Genomic DNA, 17,768 nt, shown 5'->3' with positions numbered 1-17,768 from the left:
ATTTGAATTATATTTTTTATAAACCGCCAATCCGCTTGAACCGCCAAGGCAAATCCGCCATTATTTGCCAACCGAACCGCCGGTTTTCGATAAGGAAAATAGCAAATTCTAGTGACACTTTTATCAATCCGCCACCCGCCATACGGTTTCTATTTTTCTCTCAAACCGCACCGACCCGCACCGCGCACACCCCTACCCATCAGAGAAGATATCAAGCCATTTACCCAGTCAAAAACGAACAAATAATGTTCCATGAATTTTATTATCAAAGATTCCCAATATCTGGTTGTTCCAAGTTCCAGCTGGAAGGTACATTTAGAATTTAAGGTAAGATGCTTTTCTAAATATTGAACCAATGAGGGGGAAAGGAAGAGTTATTGCAAATAATGACCCAGTGAAGGGGAAAAGAAGACTTACTGCAAATAATGAGCCAATGAGGGGGAAATGAAGATGATTCAAATTAGCATTAACTGACTGTGGAATTCCATGTCTTCTTAGTTGACTCCAAGCCCAACTGAAATGTAATAAGTATAGAAAAGTCCAACTGAACAATAACTGTGCTGCAAAAGTTCCTCAGTGTTAATTTATAAATTGAATAAATAATGGAAAAACAGATGAACTCCATGAATTTGGACATTAGACCATCAATGGAAGGCCTCAAACTTTCTTTTTTGTTTGCCTCTTTATTTTCCATGTTAATAATGTCCAGTGCAGTGGACATAATAACTAAAACCCAGTTCATTACAGGCAGCCAGACCATAGTTTCATCTGGTGGGAGATTTGAGATGGGATTTTTCAGCCCGGGCAATTCCCAGAATCAATACTTGGGAATATGGTACAAGAAAATATCTTCTAGGACTGTTGTATGGGTTGCCAACAGAGAAATCCCACTCATCGATTCATCAGGTGTCTTGAAGGTAATTGACCCTGGAATTCTGGCCCTTCTCAATGGTACCGGCAGTGTCATTTGGTCTGCCAATGTGACAAGATCCACAGTACAGGATCCTATTGGTCAACTTTTAGAGTCAGGAAATCTTGTTGTGAGATATGCCAATGATGACAACCCAGAGCATTTTCTCTGGCAAAGTTTTGATCATCCATGTGATACTCTTTTACCAGGCATGAAACTTGGAAAAAACTTTGTAAGTGGCTTAGAGCGGCACCTTTCATCATGGAAGAGCTCCGATGATCCAGGTCAAGGTGATTTTGCATTTCGGTGTGATCCCCAAGGATATCCACAACTTATTCTGAGCAATGGTTCCATTGAGCTGTTCCGGACTGGACCATGGAATGGTCTTGGATTCAGTGGGAATCCAAACCTTAAACCAAATTCCATCTACACATATGGATTGGTTTTCACCAAGGAGGAGGTGTATTATGGTTATGATCTCGTTAACAGCTCAGTTGTTTCCAGGTTTGCTCTAAGTCATGATGGCATTATGCAGCGCTCGACATGGATTGATCGAACCCAGGAATGGGTCCTTTACCTGACTGCACCGGTAGATAATTGTGATTATTATAAACTGTGTGGTCCATATGGTAGCTGTAACGTTGGAAACTCGCCAGTATGTGGTTGTTTGAGTAACTTTGTGCCCAAATACCCAAAGGAATGGGAAAGTGGAGATTGGTCTAATGGGTGTGTTCGGAGGACACTATTGGATTGCCATAAAGGAGATGGATTTCTCAAGTATTCACATTATAAAATGCCAGACACAAAATATTCCTGGTTTGACAAGAACATGACCTTGAGGGAATGCAAGATACAATGCTTGAAAAACTGCTCTTGTATGGCTTACACAAATTTAGACATAAGAGAAGGTGGAAGTGGCTGCTTGCTTTGGTTTGATGAATTGATTGATATGAGAGAGTTCAGTGAAAATGGGCAAGACATTTACATAAGGATGGCTTCCTCTGAGTTAGGTAAGAAATTCCTACCAAATGCATAGATTAGTGATTTTACATTATAACTGAAAGATTTATGCTCTTTTTGACTGCCAAACATATAGATTAGTGGTTTTACAAACATACAAGTGATGATGATTATAAAAATTTGATTTTGTTTAAGGACAAAATGTATGTATGGTTCTTAGAGTATGTGCTTTATATCATTTGAATCTTTTCAGTTTCATTTTCGTCAAAAGATGGGAAGGGGTTGGAATATATCGGACCCAATAGTTTCAATAATCACATGAATTGTAAAATGTCAATTGAATTATGGTATAATTGTGAGCAAATGACCATCAATGGTTCAACGAATAGCCCACTGGCAGACCAAGGTGAGACGGCTTATCCAATGGACGATATTGGTATTAATACTGCTGGTCTTCTGTTGAAGGTGAGAGCCCAAAGTTCAGGTTTGGTTAATTACTTTATGCAAATCCATTGGTAGCTTTGGGAATTTCAATGAAGGATTTTGAACCATGTTTTGCCTCTTTTATTTTATTTTTGGTTCAGCTAGATATAAGTTGCAACACAAGCCAACAAGAAACCAATCAATCATTCTTGTCCTCGGGTCCCTTGGTTCTTTAGTATTTCAAGCTGTCCAAAACTCCAAAATTGAAAGATGAATAATGTATTTACATTGCTTTTGGGCAATTTGTTGGTGTCACCCTTATAAAGTTCATTCAGCAACAGTTGGGAGAACACTTCATAGGGGAAAATCTAGAATCAGAGGCAGTGATTCAGTTCTGTTTTTAAAATTTGCCATCGGTTTAACTATAAAGGGTATTAATTAAAGTAAATTAGGCTTGAAAACTTTCCCACAAAGAATTTGTAAAATCAAGAGGCAGCAACTACAGCTTGGCCACTTGCAGAGCCCCTGGTACTTTGGAAAGATTGATAACCTCTTATACCGAGATGTATAGTAATGCTCATAAATTAAGGGCTAATTTCTCCTTCAGATGGAGCTTCCCTTATTACCAATCACGGTGATGAGTGACCGTATTACAGAATCTACTAAGGACTGGCTTGACCTCATTATGTTACTAGGCCTTGGTTGTGAATGTATTTTATTACTTATTTTCTAATTATATATATAGCAATTGACATTATACATATGTTTGTGCTCTCATGGTTGTATTACCTGAATGAATTGACCATTACTTTAAATGGATTGAAGATTCAACAGTCCGACGAGTTGGCTTTAGTGGCAAGAAAAGAAAGATAGTCGGAGTGACCTTGGCATCATTATTTGGACTTCTTCTGCTGGGCGTGAGCCTAACCTTGTGTCTCCAAAAAAAGAAGAAGAATTCACAGCTGAACAGAGAAGGTATTTGAGACTAGTTGCTCTGTGCTAAACTTTTGTGCCTTTGTCTTAATTTAAAAGGAGAGAAGAAAAGAAATGCTCACTCATGTGTATATATATATACTGTAATTATGTGTTGATGTGTTCATCCCTGTAATGGTATATTACTTTGTTGGATCTACTTGTCTCATTTACATCCACTTCATCCCCGCTTTACAGGAAGTCTAATGCAGAACTCTGAACGAGGTTACAATGACAAAAGCCAGAAGGAAGATCTAGAGTTACCATTGTTTGACTTAGCTGTAATAGCTAATTCCACAAATAACTTTTCAATTGACAACAAGCTTGGAGAGGGTGGATTCGGACCTGTTTACAAGGTAACAATGTAAAGACGCACTTGTGCTATCCATAACGATTTGATGGATTTAGAACTACCTGATGGTGTATATAGTTATTTGAGATCCTTCTGCCTGATTCTACTTATACAATGATCCTAATATAATATATATGTGTGTGTGTTATCTTTTATTCAATACTACTGTCACGACCCCAACTTGCCCCAAACAGGATGGGGTGAGGTGACTGACCAGTAGTCACGGACTACCAAATGCCAGGCTTACAAAAAAACAAGCTGGACTCTTAGAATATTTGGGGCAAATTTTCAATTATAAAGTGTGGAAGCCATTACATACTTATATTGAGTCCATTTGAAACATCCATTCAGAGCTGTGCATAACTACATGAAATGAAAGCATAAATTCCTCTTAGATTATTATCCCACTTATATTACATTACATGATCCATACAGCAAAAGTAAGATACAAAACTCATGACAAAGCTCATACGAAACCATTAGAAGCAATCAAGACAGCTCTTAATCAATCTTTTCTTGTAACCAAGCTCTTTGTCACCTACATATATATAAGGGAGGGGTGAGCCAAAGTCCAATGAATAAAATCAAAGTAAAGTGGTAAATAAATGAATCCCAAGCTCATTAGTAAAGAATCATTTCATATAGCATTTATAGTCATTCAAATATTTCATAAGAATAACTCATAATCAAAGCATGATACACATCCATATGAGCCTCTTAATGGAATAATCGACCTGGGTACGATTAGACAATCCACATTTCGGTGGCAGTGGAGCTCAAATATGGCCACGGTACATTTAGAATGTCCCCCAATGGCTGGGACTATCTATGGATGCCATTGATAGCTTTAAACAAATTACAGGATATTCATTCATTCATAATCAAAATAAAGATTTCAATCTTTTCGTAAATTATCCAAGAAGGCTTGAAGAATGTCGAAGTGTGTTGAACATGTACGTTGAAGGGTCCTAAGTATTCTACAATAATTTCATAAGCTATGCATTGAAAAATATCATGTTTAGATGTTTATAGGAAGAAATGAAAGAAACTAAGTTAGGAGAGGAATTAGCATGAAATGGTTAGAAAGAAAGTGAGTAGCCTTCACTAGTTTAGACATATCTCTTTGTATATTTAGAATTTGGATGTGAGACCATCACCATTGGAAACTAGACTTTCGGGGCTTGAATTTAGATTCAAGAATCACCTAAAATCGAGTCCGGATGAGAGAGATATGCCCATTTAAAATTAGACTAAAACATGGTTCAGCATGTGCAGGAAATATGAGGTCACGCTCAGGAAGAGTTCCGCACGTGCAGGAAATTTGAGGGCACATGTGGTTATTTCAATAGCAAAAATTGGTTTCTAGGGGGGTTGGCCGCATGTGCGGGAAACCTGGGGCACATGCGGGAAAATCTGGGTTGGGCGGGTTGAAGCTATTCTTGATGTTCTTGAGCTTCCTAATTCAATTTTTCTTCACTTCCAAACCCCAAAACATGATATACAAGGTACCTAGGTATGCATAAATGATGTCTAATCCATGGAAAACATTTGTATGCATTGAATTCAAAGTTTCAAAGATCAAAACATGATTTTCCTTCAAAAATTCTTCAAGATTCATTCCTTTTCAAACTCTTTCTTATTTCTTCATTTTCAATTCTCTAAAACATGATTTCAAGGCTTCAAAACATGAAGTAATGATGCAAGACCCATAAAAGCTTATTTGTTTGCAATAATTTCTAGACTTAACCAACTAAAAACAAATATCAATCCATGAATTCATCAACCTAACTTCCTTTTCATATTTTCTTCATTTCCTTCATCTAAATCCTTCCAAATCTTAGTTTAAATGAATTTCTAGCTAGATTAAAGCAACAATACTAGGTAGAGGGTTGAGTTTCTTACCTATTGACGATTTTTCTTGAATTTCTAGGCCAATTTTGAGTTCCCTTTGATTTTCTTTCTATTTCCCCTTCTTTTCTCCTTTCTTCTCTTCTTTCTCTAGAGCTCTTGAGCTCCCTCTCTATTCTTCTCCATCTTTCTCAATATTTCTCTTTTGTCTTTCTTTTATTTGATGTAGGTTGATTAATTAGCTTAAGTGTTTCACTAATTACTTCATTAGCTTTATTAACCGAGCTTAGTTCTAATTAACCATACTTAGCCCTTAATCTTCATTAGCGTAATTAATCCTACTTAAATCTTAATTAATCTTGCTTAACTTTTACTAATCCTACTTAATTTTTAATTGAGTACGCATTAGGCTCTACACATTAAACCAAGGTCATTAAGCTTCTCACTTAAGATTTCCTAAATCATCGAGGCGTTCAATTCTTAAGGGAGGGAGGGCAGAGCTTTTGGTGGTCCAGTCAAAAATTAAGGCCTCACAATCACTAGCCAATATGCTTTTCTCTCCTCCCTAACTCTTCAACATTTACCCAAATTTTTTATACTAAAGTCTCATGTTCAAGTTCTTCGTGGCTACTTAGGTTCTCTATCAAGTACCAATATTCCTAATTTTTCTAGCTAACGTATTCATTTCCCAAATTTTTATCCTAACAATTCATATCTTTATTTCCAGAACATTGTAAGGTAATTGAATTAGGGTATCCCGTGATATGAAATAGTCAATAAGATAATTATTTTGGCCCAAGGTATTTAAGGATGGGTAATGACATAATTATAGTACGTGGCATTCTTTGGGGTGTCACATCTACACTTTATAATTAATCCAATAATTAACTTGCCTACAATTTTATATTCAGAATCTATTCTACCTTATCATGCTACTGACTTTTGGAATGGCCTATATGTCCACAAATAAGGGGAGTAGTAATACATCTTCTCAACATTAGTATAAGATAAGCTAATTCAATACCGTTACAGGTTCTTGTCAAGTAAAATAACAAAAATGTGTAGGTATTATTTAATGAACTAACATCATCATTCAAAACAAAATATTGGCTTGCCAACAACCTGATATTTGACTTTTTTTTTTAATGATTATTCAATTATAGGTTGGTACTTTATTTTTGTTTTCTATTTTTTCAAGTAATGGTATACAAACACAAAAATTCTATTGAAAGCTACACAAAATGATGTGGCAAATTTGAACTTTTTAATTTCAAATCAAAACACGTATCGATGATTATTTATTTAAAAAATTGTCATTGTCATATTATTCTAGTAGAGTATTCTATTTATAAATTATGGAAAACTGATTGTTTATTCTTGTTGAATATTCTATGTAGAAAATTATTATTATATACATATTTATATTATATGCGAGAAATATAATTGAGACTGACCTTTAAAATCTTGTAGGGAAGTTCTAATTTTGTAATCCCCTCCACCTGTCCTCACTCACCCACGCAGAGTAAAACATTCTCTGCCCTTTTCTTATCACACAATCTAGATGCTATTTGGCATAGCATAATATATTTTTCTTTCAATTTTCAAAGAAGACAATTGGTTTGTTTGATGCAAATTTTCTTAGATATGAAACTTCATAAATCTGTGTAATTTTGTCTTTCAAGTATGTGTCTGGTAATGCTGTTATATAAATCACTAGTCATTACTGCACCTGTTGGAACAATGTCAGCCGGAGCGACATAAAAAAAAGCAAGAAAAATACATAAATAATAAGAATTTAAAAAAAAAAAAAAAGTGGTTTCTTTTAATTGAAAAAAGAAGAAGAGTGGTTTATTTTAAGTTCTAATAGAAGAACATTCTATCAATTATAATGGTAATTCCCAGGGTATGCTGGAAGGAGGACAAGAAATAGCTGTGAAGCGGCTCTCAAAGAATTCTAGCCAAGGAATTGATGAGTTTAAGAATGAAGTTATATGTATTGCCAAACTTCGGCACCGAAATCTCGTGAAACTTCTAGGATGCTGCATTGAAGGAGAAGAAAAGATGTTGATCTATGAATACATGCCCAACAAAAGTCTGGATTACTTTATTTTTGGTTTGGCTCTCTTGAAAACTATAATACTACATATATAGCACAACTATTCCGTTCTCACACCAGCCAGCAGTCTTTCTTTCTTTTTTCTATTCTTTTTGGTTCCATATAAATCTTTTGAATAATTTGATAATGAGTACAAAAAGGTTGTTATTACATGTGCATTTGCATGAACTGTCTTCTAGAAAAATTTGGGATCTTCCATTGAGGAATACTGTTAAAAATTCATGCATCTAATTACCAGGAGCAAGGACTAAATCAGACAAAATAATTTCCAGATCGAACCCGAAGCGCATTACTAGAGTGGCCGAAGTGCTTCCACATTATTAATGGGATTGCTCGGGGGCTTTTATATCTTCATCAAGATTCCATACTGAGAATTATTCATAGAGATCTCAAAGCTAGCAATATTTTGTTGGATATTGACATGAATCCAAAAATATCAGACTTCGGAGTGGCTAGAAGTTTTGGAGGAAATGAGACAGAAGCAAATACAAACAGAGTGGTTGGAACACAGTAAGAATCTTCATGACATGTTTTGTTTAATCCACTTATATTGCTTCAAAATCTGGTTCTTCATTAAGTGTTTCTCTGTAGCGGTTATATGGCTCCAGAGTATGCAGTGGATGGGCTATTTTCAGTCAAATCAGATGTGTTCAGCTTTGGTGTTTTGGTGGTGGAGATTGTGAGTGGGAGGAGAAACAGAGGTTTCTATCATCCCGATCACCACCTTAACCTCCTTGGGCATGTAAGTGTACACAGTTTAAAACTATTCTTGCATGTGTATGTTTTCCAACAAGTACTGTTAATATTGTAGTGGATTGTTCAGGCATGGAAACTCTACAAAGAAGACAGGTTGTTGGAATTGATTAACGAGGCTCTATGGGACTCATGCTACCTAATTGAAGTGTTGCGATCAATCCATGTGGGTCTTTTATGTGTGCAGCAATGTCCAGAGGACAGGCCAAGCATGTCTTCTGTGGTTTTGATGTTGGGTAGTGAAGGCCCATTGCCTCAGGCCAAACAGCCTGGCTTCTTCACTGAAAGGAATGTTCTTGAGGCTGGTTGTTCGTCAAGCAAGGATGCAACAACTTCAGCCAATGAAATCACCATTACCATGTTAAATGCCCGATAGAAACACACATTGTGTTGATGCTAATTACATACCCCAAAACTTGTGAAATAAAATGAAAACCATTTTGTTGGATTTTATACCTTCTGTAAGGTGGAAGCTATGGTTATTCATTGTTTCTTGTTAATGTCGGGTTATAAACCTTCATTGGTTATCATCATAATTAATAAAATTTCTTTCTTTCTACAAGTTCTTAGCAATCCTTGTGAATTCAAGAGTTTCATCTGCTAAAACAATGCCTAGCCTTTTTTGCTATTACTGCTATATCATCGAGGACTACTTTCATGCAAATCCTAAGAAACAAGCAATGCAGCATGAAGCACCTAAGGAACAGAGCTTAATAGAGGTGTCAAATCTATGGTCCATGATTGTGTAGTATGAAGCACCAATGAAATAGACAAGTTAATTCCAATTATGGTTTAGTCCTACGCTAGAAAAAGTGACTCTAGCTAACAAGCAATGCAAAAGCACTATTAGTGCAGAACCAATGAAACAGTTAATTCATGAATACTTGCCTCAGTGCGAAGAGGAGTCATTCCTATAATCCTAACCTATGAAACACTGGTACGGATACAAGTATTAGTATTGGTATAATATAGGTATGTCAATACAGTAGAATTTTAAAAAAGTAAGGTATGAGTACAGCTATGTACGTTCATAAAAATATATTTATTTTTAATTTGAAATAATGCAAAATTTAATTAAATAGTCTAATTTTTAACCTATAATTCATATTTTATATCAAAAGTAAGGTATAAATCAAAATTAAATATCATTATATTAAATAACCTACAAATCAAAACTTAATTAACTTTGCCTCTAAAACTTCATAAATTTGTGTAATTATGTCATTTAAGTATGTGTCTGGTAATGTTGTTACATAAATCACTGGTCATGACTACACCTGTTCAAACAATGTCAATCGGAGTGACATGAAAAAAGCAAGGAATGAAAAAAAAAAAAAAAAAAAAGAGTGGTTAATTTTAAGTTCTAATGGAAAAACATTCTATCAATTATACAGGTAATTCCCAGGGTATGCTGGAAGAAGGACAAGAAATAGTTGTGAAGCGGCTCTCAAAGAATACTAGTCAAGGAATTGATGAGTTTAAGAATGAAGTTATATGTATTGCCAAACTTCAGCACCGAAATCGTGTGAAGCTTCTAGGATACTGCATTGAAGGAGAAGAAAAGATGTTGATCTATGAATACATGCCCAACAAAAGTCTAGACTACTTTATTTTTGGTTTGAATCTCTTGAAACTATAATACTATATATATAGCACAACTATTCCGCTCTCACACCAGCCAGTAGTCTTTCTTTCTTTCTTTTTTTTTATTCTTTTTGGTTCCATATAAATCTTTTGAATTATTTGATAATGAGGCCAACAAGGTTGTTATTACCTGTGCACTTGCATGAACTTTGTCTTTTAGAAAAATTTGGGACTTTCCATTAAGGAATACTGATAAAAATTCATGCATCCAATTAGCAGGAGCAAGGACTAAGCCCTGGTTTGGCGTTCATTTTGGGGTTAAAAAATCACAAAAAGACAAAATTGACTATAAAAGCCAATAAGACAAAATACTACTTTTTATCCATAATCATTACACTTTTTCTCTCACAAAAGTTAAAAAAGTCCAAAAATAAAAACCAAACGAGGCTAAAAAAGTCAGGTTAAAAAAGTCTCAACACAAAAAAATTGGCTACCGTAGCCAATGCCAAATGAAGCTTAAATCAGACAAAAAATTCTAGATTGAACCTGGAGCGCATTACTAGAGTGACCGAAGTGCTTCCACATTATTAATGGGACTTCTCGGGGCCTTTTATATCTTCATCAAGATTCCATAGCTAGCAATATTTTGTTGGATATTGACATGAACCCAAAAATATCAGTTTTCGAAGTGGCTAGAAGTTTTGGAGGAAATGAGACAGAAGCAAATACAAACAGAGTGGTTGGAACACAGTAAGAATCTCCATAACATGTTTTGTCTATTCCACTTATATTGCTTCAAAATCTGGTTTTTCATTAAGTGTTTCTCTGTCGCGGCTACATAGCTTCGGAGTATGCAATGGATGGGCTATTTTCAGTAAAATCGAATGTATTCAGCTTTGGTGTTTTGGTGCTACAGATTGTGAGTGAGAGGAGAAACAAAGGTTTCTATCATCCAGATCACCACATCAACCTCCTTGGACATGTAAGTGCACGAAGTTTAAAGCTATTGTTGTATATGTATGTTTTCCAAGAAGTACTGTTAATATTGTAATAGATTGTTCAGGCATGGAGACTCTATAAAGAAGGCATGGTGACTCTATAAAGAAGATAGGTCGTTGGAATTGATCGATGAGGCTCTATGGGACTCATGCTGCATAAATGAAGTGTTGCGATCAATCCATGTGGGTCTTTTATGTGTGCAACAATGTCCAGAGGATAGGCCAAGCATGTCATCTGTGGTTCTGATGTTGGGTAGTGAAGGTGCATTGCCTTGGGCTAAACAGCCTGCGTTCTTCACTGAAAGGAATGTTCTTGAGGCTGGTTGTTCGCCAAGCAAGGATGCAACAGCTTCGGCCAATGAAATCACCATTACTCTGTTAAATGCTCGATAGAAACATGCATTTTGTTGATGTAAACTATATGCCCCCAAACCTATTAAATGAAACGAAATCCTTACTGCAGTCACAGACTGTTTAAGTTGTATAAACCAGTTCCCCTTTTTCTATTTTCCACTTGAATTAAATTAGGGATCAGTTTGGATGCCTAGAAAATTAAAGAAACAAAAAAAAAAAAAAAAAAAAACACACTAATGCTACGAACACAAAATGAATCACAGAAAGCGTATTCAGAGTCAATGATTTATTTTGAATGTGGACCACAACATAGCTGGGTTTAATCCTAGCCATCCATTGCATTTTTTTTTGGATCATTTTGTATTCCTAGCATTACTCGAAAAGAAAATCTGAATCTCGTGCTATATGATTGCATACTGGTTAGTGATCGAAAGAAGAATAACTCACCTCAAATAAGCCAAATGTAGCTGCTTCTCATTTTATCAATTTTCGTCATCATTTGCACTGCTTGCTCTAGTGGCAATTATCAGGTTCCTCTCTCTCTCTCTCTCTCCACATGGATCCACTTATAAATTACTGTACATACATATATCAATATCTATTATCTATATATATTTAAAGTTTCACTTTCTTCTTGGTAATTTTACTGACTTTCAAGAATTGCACAGCTTCTAGACTCGTGTTCTGCAGTCACTGACAATGAGTCTGGTCTCTACTATGCCAATTGTCACAATGAGCAAGCATTATTCATTCTGCACCAGAGGCCAAGCTATAATAACCATGTTTATTGTAATCCTCCTCAGCTTTGTCTCCTTTTCCTTTGACTTGTATAAGTTTCTTGTTATATTGCGTGTTTTACAACAATTCTGGTAATGGGTTTTTGCTGTTTTGTGCAATTGGCGATGGGTACATCAATGGGTTGTCCTTCAAGTTCTCATGGCTTGTAACCCGTAATCATCAGTCAGTGTTAATGGATTGGTTTTATGGTTTTATTTGGTAAATTTGAATTTCAAGTCTTTGATTCTTTGTATAAAATTGAGTGGCTTTAGATTGTTGTGTGATTAGCTTTTGGGAGAAGCATTCTTTTCTTCCACTTTTATGTCTATCGTTAGTTTGGTTCAAGGCAATGGAGAGACAGATCAGAGAGAACACAAGAGGGAAATTGTTACTAGGGTTAAAAATGGTATTTTAAAATTTTTCATAGTTGACATCAGCCCTATCTGTTAGTTGACCTAACAGTTGACTGATAGAGGGTGGAAATTATGTGACTAAAAACCATAGGGAGGGGGATGCAATTTCCAGAACAACAGGGGTACTAACTAATGTATTAGTTAGAAACCTCTAGGGAGGTCAGTTTAATTTACCCTATCCATCATAGACTTCAAAACTTCTCTCTCTCTCTCTCTCTCTCTCTCTCTCTCTCTCTCATTTTATGGTGAAGGGAAAATAATAGGCCCACTATATTACATGAGCGAGCCACATAGAAGGTGAAGAAATTCAGTGAAAATACTCTTGGTGGAAAACTTATAGTAAGCCTCTTTCAAAATTTTGGTTTGTTAAATCAATAGAATCAAATGATGCTCCGTTTTATCTCATACATAAGCCCCTAATTGAAGCTGCACATGATGAGATGTCTGAACATCTGTGGTAATGAAAAAGTTGGCAGTGCACTGATAACAAACTCTGAACAAAAGGGAAGGTTGGGCAATTGGTGGACTTATTGGGTTTCCTATGCGGGGTGTTGGTTGGGGGGGTGGGGGATGATGTTTTGGTGTAGGGGAGGGGGGGTGTTGTTGGGTTGGGTTCAAAAGGGGTTTCTTTTGGTAATCATCTTACTATCGGGTTTTGTGGGGGTGTGTGGAGGAGGAGTTCCCTTGATGACATGTTTGGGGGATAGTTGTTCCTTTAAACGTGAATATTTTTTTTTTTTTGTGTGGACGGCTGTTTTTGTCAGGATCCTTACTATTGATAATTTGGTCCGCCGTCATCATATTCAAGTCAATTGGTGTTTTTTTGTTGTGGTAACGCGGAGTCAGTGGATCATTTGTTTATTCATTGTCCAGCAGCATCTCAGTTGTGGCGCTTATTTTTTCTACTTTTGGTGTTGTGTGGGTCCAGCAAAAGGGGGTGCTGGAGGTTCTCTTTATCTGGGGAGGGGGTCTGGTTGGAAAGCAGCATAAGAGGGCTTGGGCTTAGGCTTTGGCCCCTTTGTGCTTAATGTGGTTGGTTTGGTTAGAGTGGAATTGTTGTACCTTTTAGGAGGTTGCCCGCTCGTTATCATGGTTAGAGCACAAGTTGTTTGAGGTTCTGTATGGTTGGGTGTTGGGGAGGGTGAACCCAGATTTGTTTGCTTTCGTGGATTTTGTAGATGATTTGATTTGTTAGGTGTTTTCCTTTTTTGGGGGGTCTTTTTTTTATATTTTTTAGCATCTTCTTGATGCTCTTGGTAATAAATCTTATTTGTGAAAAAAAAAAAAAACTCTGAACATGTTATTTTCCTCTAGTAGTATGTACATTGTATGGAGTTGTTCACTGGAGAAGCTTCGCTACTGCCATGCTAGACTATGAAAGAGTGGTTGGATTGAACTGCATTCTATAATAGAATTTCTATTTACTAGCTTGCTTGCCCTGTCTTACGAAGTTTTGAATGCCTTACTTTCCTCAAAATGTCCAGATCGACTGTGAATTTGATCGTCTTAATTTAATGCCAATTTGGTTTAGACTATTGTGATGAGCATGACTGATTGTTCGTACTCCATGGGATTCCCCTTTGGACCACTAGTTGAAAGGAAGTTTTAGAAGGCTCCCAAAAAGAAAAAAACATCCTGCTCTCCAAATTTGATGTCTAATAGAGAGAAAATAAGGGTTTGTTGGGCTGATAGTGGTATCAGTTTTTGTTATCTGTATGCTTAACCTTAACCAACACCAAAAAAAAAAAAAAACAAACAAACAAACAAACAAAGCAACAGAAGATTAAAATGGCAATTTCTAAAGTTGACATTGAGGGGTATGACTTGATGTGTTGAAACTTCTTCAGTTTCAGTGATAACAGCTTTATCATGCCCCATCAGAGAAGACATCAGGTCATTTACCCAATTAAAAATGGACAAACAAAAGAAGGGGACAAAATTATGCTGGTCTATGAATTTTATTATCAAAGATTCCCAATATCTGGTTGTTCCAAGTTCCTACTGAAAAAAGGTACATCTAAAATTTAGAAAGTATGCTTTTCTAAATAATGCCCCCAACGACGGGGAAAGGAAAACTTATTGCAAATAATGACCCAGTGAGGGGAAATGAAGACTTGCTGTAAATGATGACTGTGGAATTAGCATTGACTGACTCTGGAATTCCATGTCTTCTTTATTGACACTACCAAGTCCAACGGAAGAATCACTGTGCTGCAAAGTGTTCATTTATAAATGGAATAAATAATGGAAAAACAGAGGAATTCCGTGAATTTGGCCCATCAATGGAAGTCCTCAAAATACCTTTCTTGTTTTTGTTCAGTATATAGCGTTGAAGCAACCCCGACTCGTTTAGTGTCAATCTTGTAAAGACAGAGCTGTTGTATGGTTCATAGTGTTAAAATGTATGTATTATTGATTGATATTGTTGTGTTGATATTACAAGGATTTATATAGGAGAGGATTTGGGAGTAGGTGAAGGTGGTAGTGGAGGTGGTAGGTGGAGTGGGTGGTAGTGGAGGTGGTAGGTGGGTGGTAGTTTACATTTTACAATTTACATTTTACATTAACAGCCCCCCTCAAACTCAAGGAGGATAGGTACTAGCCAACTTGAGTTTGGAGAGAGTAACAAAACAGAAAAATAAGCTGACAATTAAAAATGGGATAGGAGACACTGTATGGTTGTGTCAGACCGTTGTAGAAGACACGGTATGGTCGTGTCGGACCGTTGTAGCAGACAGTTTACGGGGTCATGTCGGACCGTTGTAGCAGACACTGTGTGGTCGTGTCAGACCGATGTAGAAGACAGTTTACGGAGTCATGTCGGACCGTTGTAGCAGGACAGTTTACGGGGTCATGTCGGACCGTTGTAGAAGACACGGTATGGTTGTGTCAGACCGTTGTAGAAGACACGGTATGGTCGTGTCGGACCGTTGTAGCAGACAGTTTATGGGGTCATGTCGGACCGTTGTAGCAGACACTGTGTGGTCGTGTCAGACCGATGTAGAAGACAGTTTACGGGGTCATGTCGGACCGATATAGCAGGACAGTTTACGGGGTCATGTCGGACCGATGTAGCAGACAGTTTACGGGGTCATGTCGGACCGTTGTAAAAGACAGTTTACGGGGTCATGTCGGACCGATGTAGAAGACAGTTTATGGGGTCATGTCGGACCGTTGTAGCAGACACTGTGTGGTCGTGTCAGACCGATGTAGAAGACAGTTTACGGGGTCATGTCGGACCGTTGTAGCAGGACAGTTTACGAGGTCATGTCGGACCGATGTAGCAGGACAGTTTACGAGGTCATGTCGGACCGTTGTAGAAGACAGTTTACGGGGTCATGTCGGACCGATGTAGCAGCTGACCGGAATCAATGTCGGGACAGTTTATGGGGTCATGTCGGACCGTTGTAGCAGACATTGTGTGGTCGTGTCAGACCGATGTAGAAGACAGTTTACGGGGTCATGTCGGACCGTTGTAGCAGGACAGTTTACGAGGTCATGTCGGACCGTTGTAGAAGACAGTTTACGGGGTCATGTCGGACCGATGTAGCAGAGGTTGTGGTGGTGCACCAAGGGGGTGACTTTAGGGAGTGCGCCATGAGCGACTTATACATGATACTGTGTATAACCCCCCCTCAAACTCAAATAGGTGTGAAGATAGAAACCTATTTGAGGTTGAAACAAAGGGATTGATAAAGCTGACTGGTATAGAAGACACTGTAGGAGGGTGGAGATAGACTGTCCAAAAGATATACATAGATGTAGATATCGAGCCCTCAAAAGTCGTGCCCTCAAAAGGTGTGCCCGCACCCTTAAAAGGTGTGGCATCAAAAGGCGTGCCCGAGTCATCAAAAGGCGTGCCATGAAAAGGCGTGCCAGGTTGTCGGCGTCAAGAGGCGCGCGATGCGCGTGGCTGCCTCGGCTATTTAACCAAGACAGAGCCTGAGGCCGAGGCAGAAGCAAAAAACCTGCGAAATCCGCTGAAAAACTCTGCCGTTTCTGAGAGAGAGACTCTGTAATACTCTGTTGCCCAGAAAATGGCTTCGTCGTCCCGTGGGTTGCTCACTCTCTTTCCCGACCTGAACGAGTCCACAGGAGAGAGAACTGGTGCGGTGGCCCATGAACCTCAACCAAACACCACTGGGTTTGCTCCGTTGAACTTTCCGATGCAGTCGGTGGAGCAAAAAATGGCAGTGCAAACGGATGTGGAGGCTAATCAGTATACTTTGAAGGCATGTGTGGAGTCCATGACGGCGGTCACAAACCTGTCGCACCGGCTGCAGAGTAGGACAAATGAGGTGCAGCATGTAAATGCCCAACTGGCTCTGCTCCAACGCATGTATAAGGATGCGCGAGCAGAGATAAGTGTGCTGAAAGCGGAAAACAAGGAGCTGAAGCGGAAGGCCACCATGATGTTCCGATTTGGAGGGCCGCCATATGCTACAGTGGAGGAGCAGGGGGGAGTGAACGTGCTCGATGGAGTAGGAAGCACGGAGGCAGCACCGTCAAGGACCGCCCAGGACGGAGGCAAGAAGAAAAGACCGGCGGAATAGGCGAAGAAGTGAGGTCGGTTGGTGGCCGGCTGCAAAAAAAGAAAACAAAGCTGTTGGTGGTGTTGTTTTTTTTTTTTTTTTTTTTTTGTGTGTAAAATTGTGATCGGGGGTGATCCCTGAGATGAATAAAATATGGTTTGGTGTTGGAGTGCAAATCTTTAGCACACGGATTTGTGAAAAACAGCAATGGTATTTGGAATGTTTTTTTTTTTTTTTTTTTTTTTTGGATGAGCATGGGGATGATGAAGAGATAATAATGAATAAAAATAATAAATGTGGGAGTGGGGAACAGGACGAATCAAGAGAGCGTGATTAGAAAAAAAAGAAAGTGATAATAAAAAAAGAAAGTTTGGGCGGTGGATGGTTTTTTTTTTTTTTTTTTTTAAATAATAATAATAATAATAATATATTAATGAGAAAAGCATGAGCGGTGGTGGAGAGAAAACAAAGGGACCAGAGAGAGAGGGAGTGGGTTGATTAAATAAATAAAAAAAAATGTTGGCATCATAAAGGGCATGTGGGAGACCACGGGAAAGAGAGAGAGAACTGTCATGTGTGTGTGTGTTATGTATGGGTGAAGAATCAGTCGGAGAGAGATCAAGTTCAGAAAGAGATGAGACTGAACATCCAGGCAACAAAATCGAGAGGTTTTACTGGTCGGTGAGTGCTAACGAGGTCATGTCGGCGAACCCCGGTCACTACGTCACACTCGTCGTAACCTGACTTCCAAGTCCGAAAATCGAACGCCGGTGAAG

At 38.0% G+C, this 17,768-nt stretch overlaps 1 protein-coding gene and 2 long non-coding RNA genes across 5 annotated transcripts in view; 2 read left to right on the top strand and 1 right to left on the bottom strand.

Moving 5' to 3' along the window:
- Window positions 1-10,895, top strand: part of LOC114312275 (G-type lectin S-receptor-like serine/threonine-protein kinase At4g27290) — a 40,143-nt gene extending 29,248 nt beyond the window's left edge. The window contains exons 2-8 of one of the 3 annotated variants that reach the window (XM_082880019.1): window positions 748-1,920; window positions 3,119-3,268; window positions 3,464-3,621; window positions 7,368-7,578; window positions 7,854-8,091; window positions 8,173-8,323; window positions 8,405-8,890. In XM_082880019.1, the coding sequence (XP_082736145.1) occupies window positions 786-1,920; window positions 3,119-3,268; window positions 3,464-3,621; window positions 7,368-7,578; window positions 7,854-8,091; window positions 8,173-8,323; window positions 8,405-8,710 (2,349 nt within the window). In that variant the 5' untranslated portion in view covers window positions 748-785 and the 3' untranslated portion in view covers window positions 8,711-8,890. Of the gene's footprint in view, window positions 1-264; window positions 1,921-3,118; window positions 3,269-3,463; window positions 3,622-7,367; window positions 7,579-7,853; window positions 8,092-8,172; window positions 8,324-8,404; window positions 8,891-9,728 lie in introns of those variants that run through there. The other 2 variants (XM_082880018.1, XM_082880020.1) reach the window with 2 other exon arrangements.
- LOC145795486 (uncharacterized) lies at window positions 3,918-6,268 on the bottom strand. The gene is made up of 2 exons (XR_014336492.1): window positions 5,520-6,268; window positions 3,918-4,155 (listed from the first exon to the last, which is right to left on the bottom strand). It is a non-coding gene; the product is annotated as an uncharacterized LOC145795486 (long non-coding RNA).
- A 114-nt stretch (window positions 10,896-11,009) lies between the features above and the next one.
- LOC145795485 (uncharacterized) lies at window positions 11,010-12,271 on the top strand. The gene is made up of 2 exons (XR_014336491.1): window positions 11,010-11,800; window positions 11,939-12,271. It is a non-coding gene; the product is annotated as an uncharacterized LOC145795485 (long non-coding RNA).
- Window positions 12,272-17,768: the final 5,497 nt, after the last annotated feature.

This window comes from Camellia sinensis, chromosome 7, assembly GCF_055761805.1.
Source record: "Camellia sinensis isolate YWXY chromosome 7, ASM5576180v1, whole genome shotgun sequence".
NCBI classification, from domain to species: Eukaryota; Viridiplantae; Streptophyta; class Magnoliopsida; order Ericales; family Theaceae; genus Camellia; species Camellia sinensis.
The sequence above is the reverse complement of the archived record's forward strand: the minus strand, read 5'-3'. Positions and strand labels throughout refer to the sequence as shown.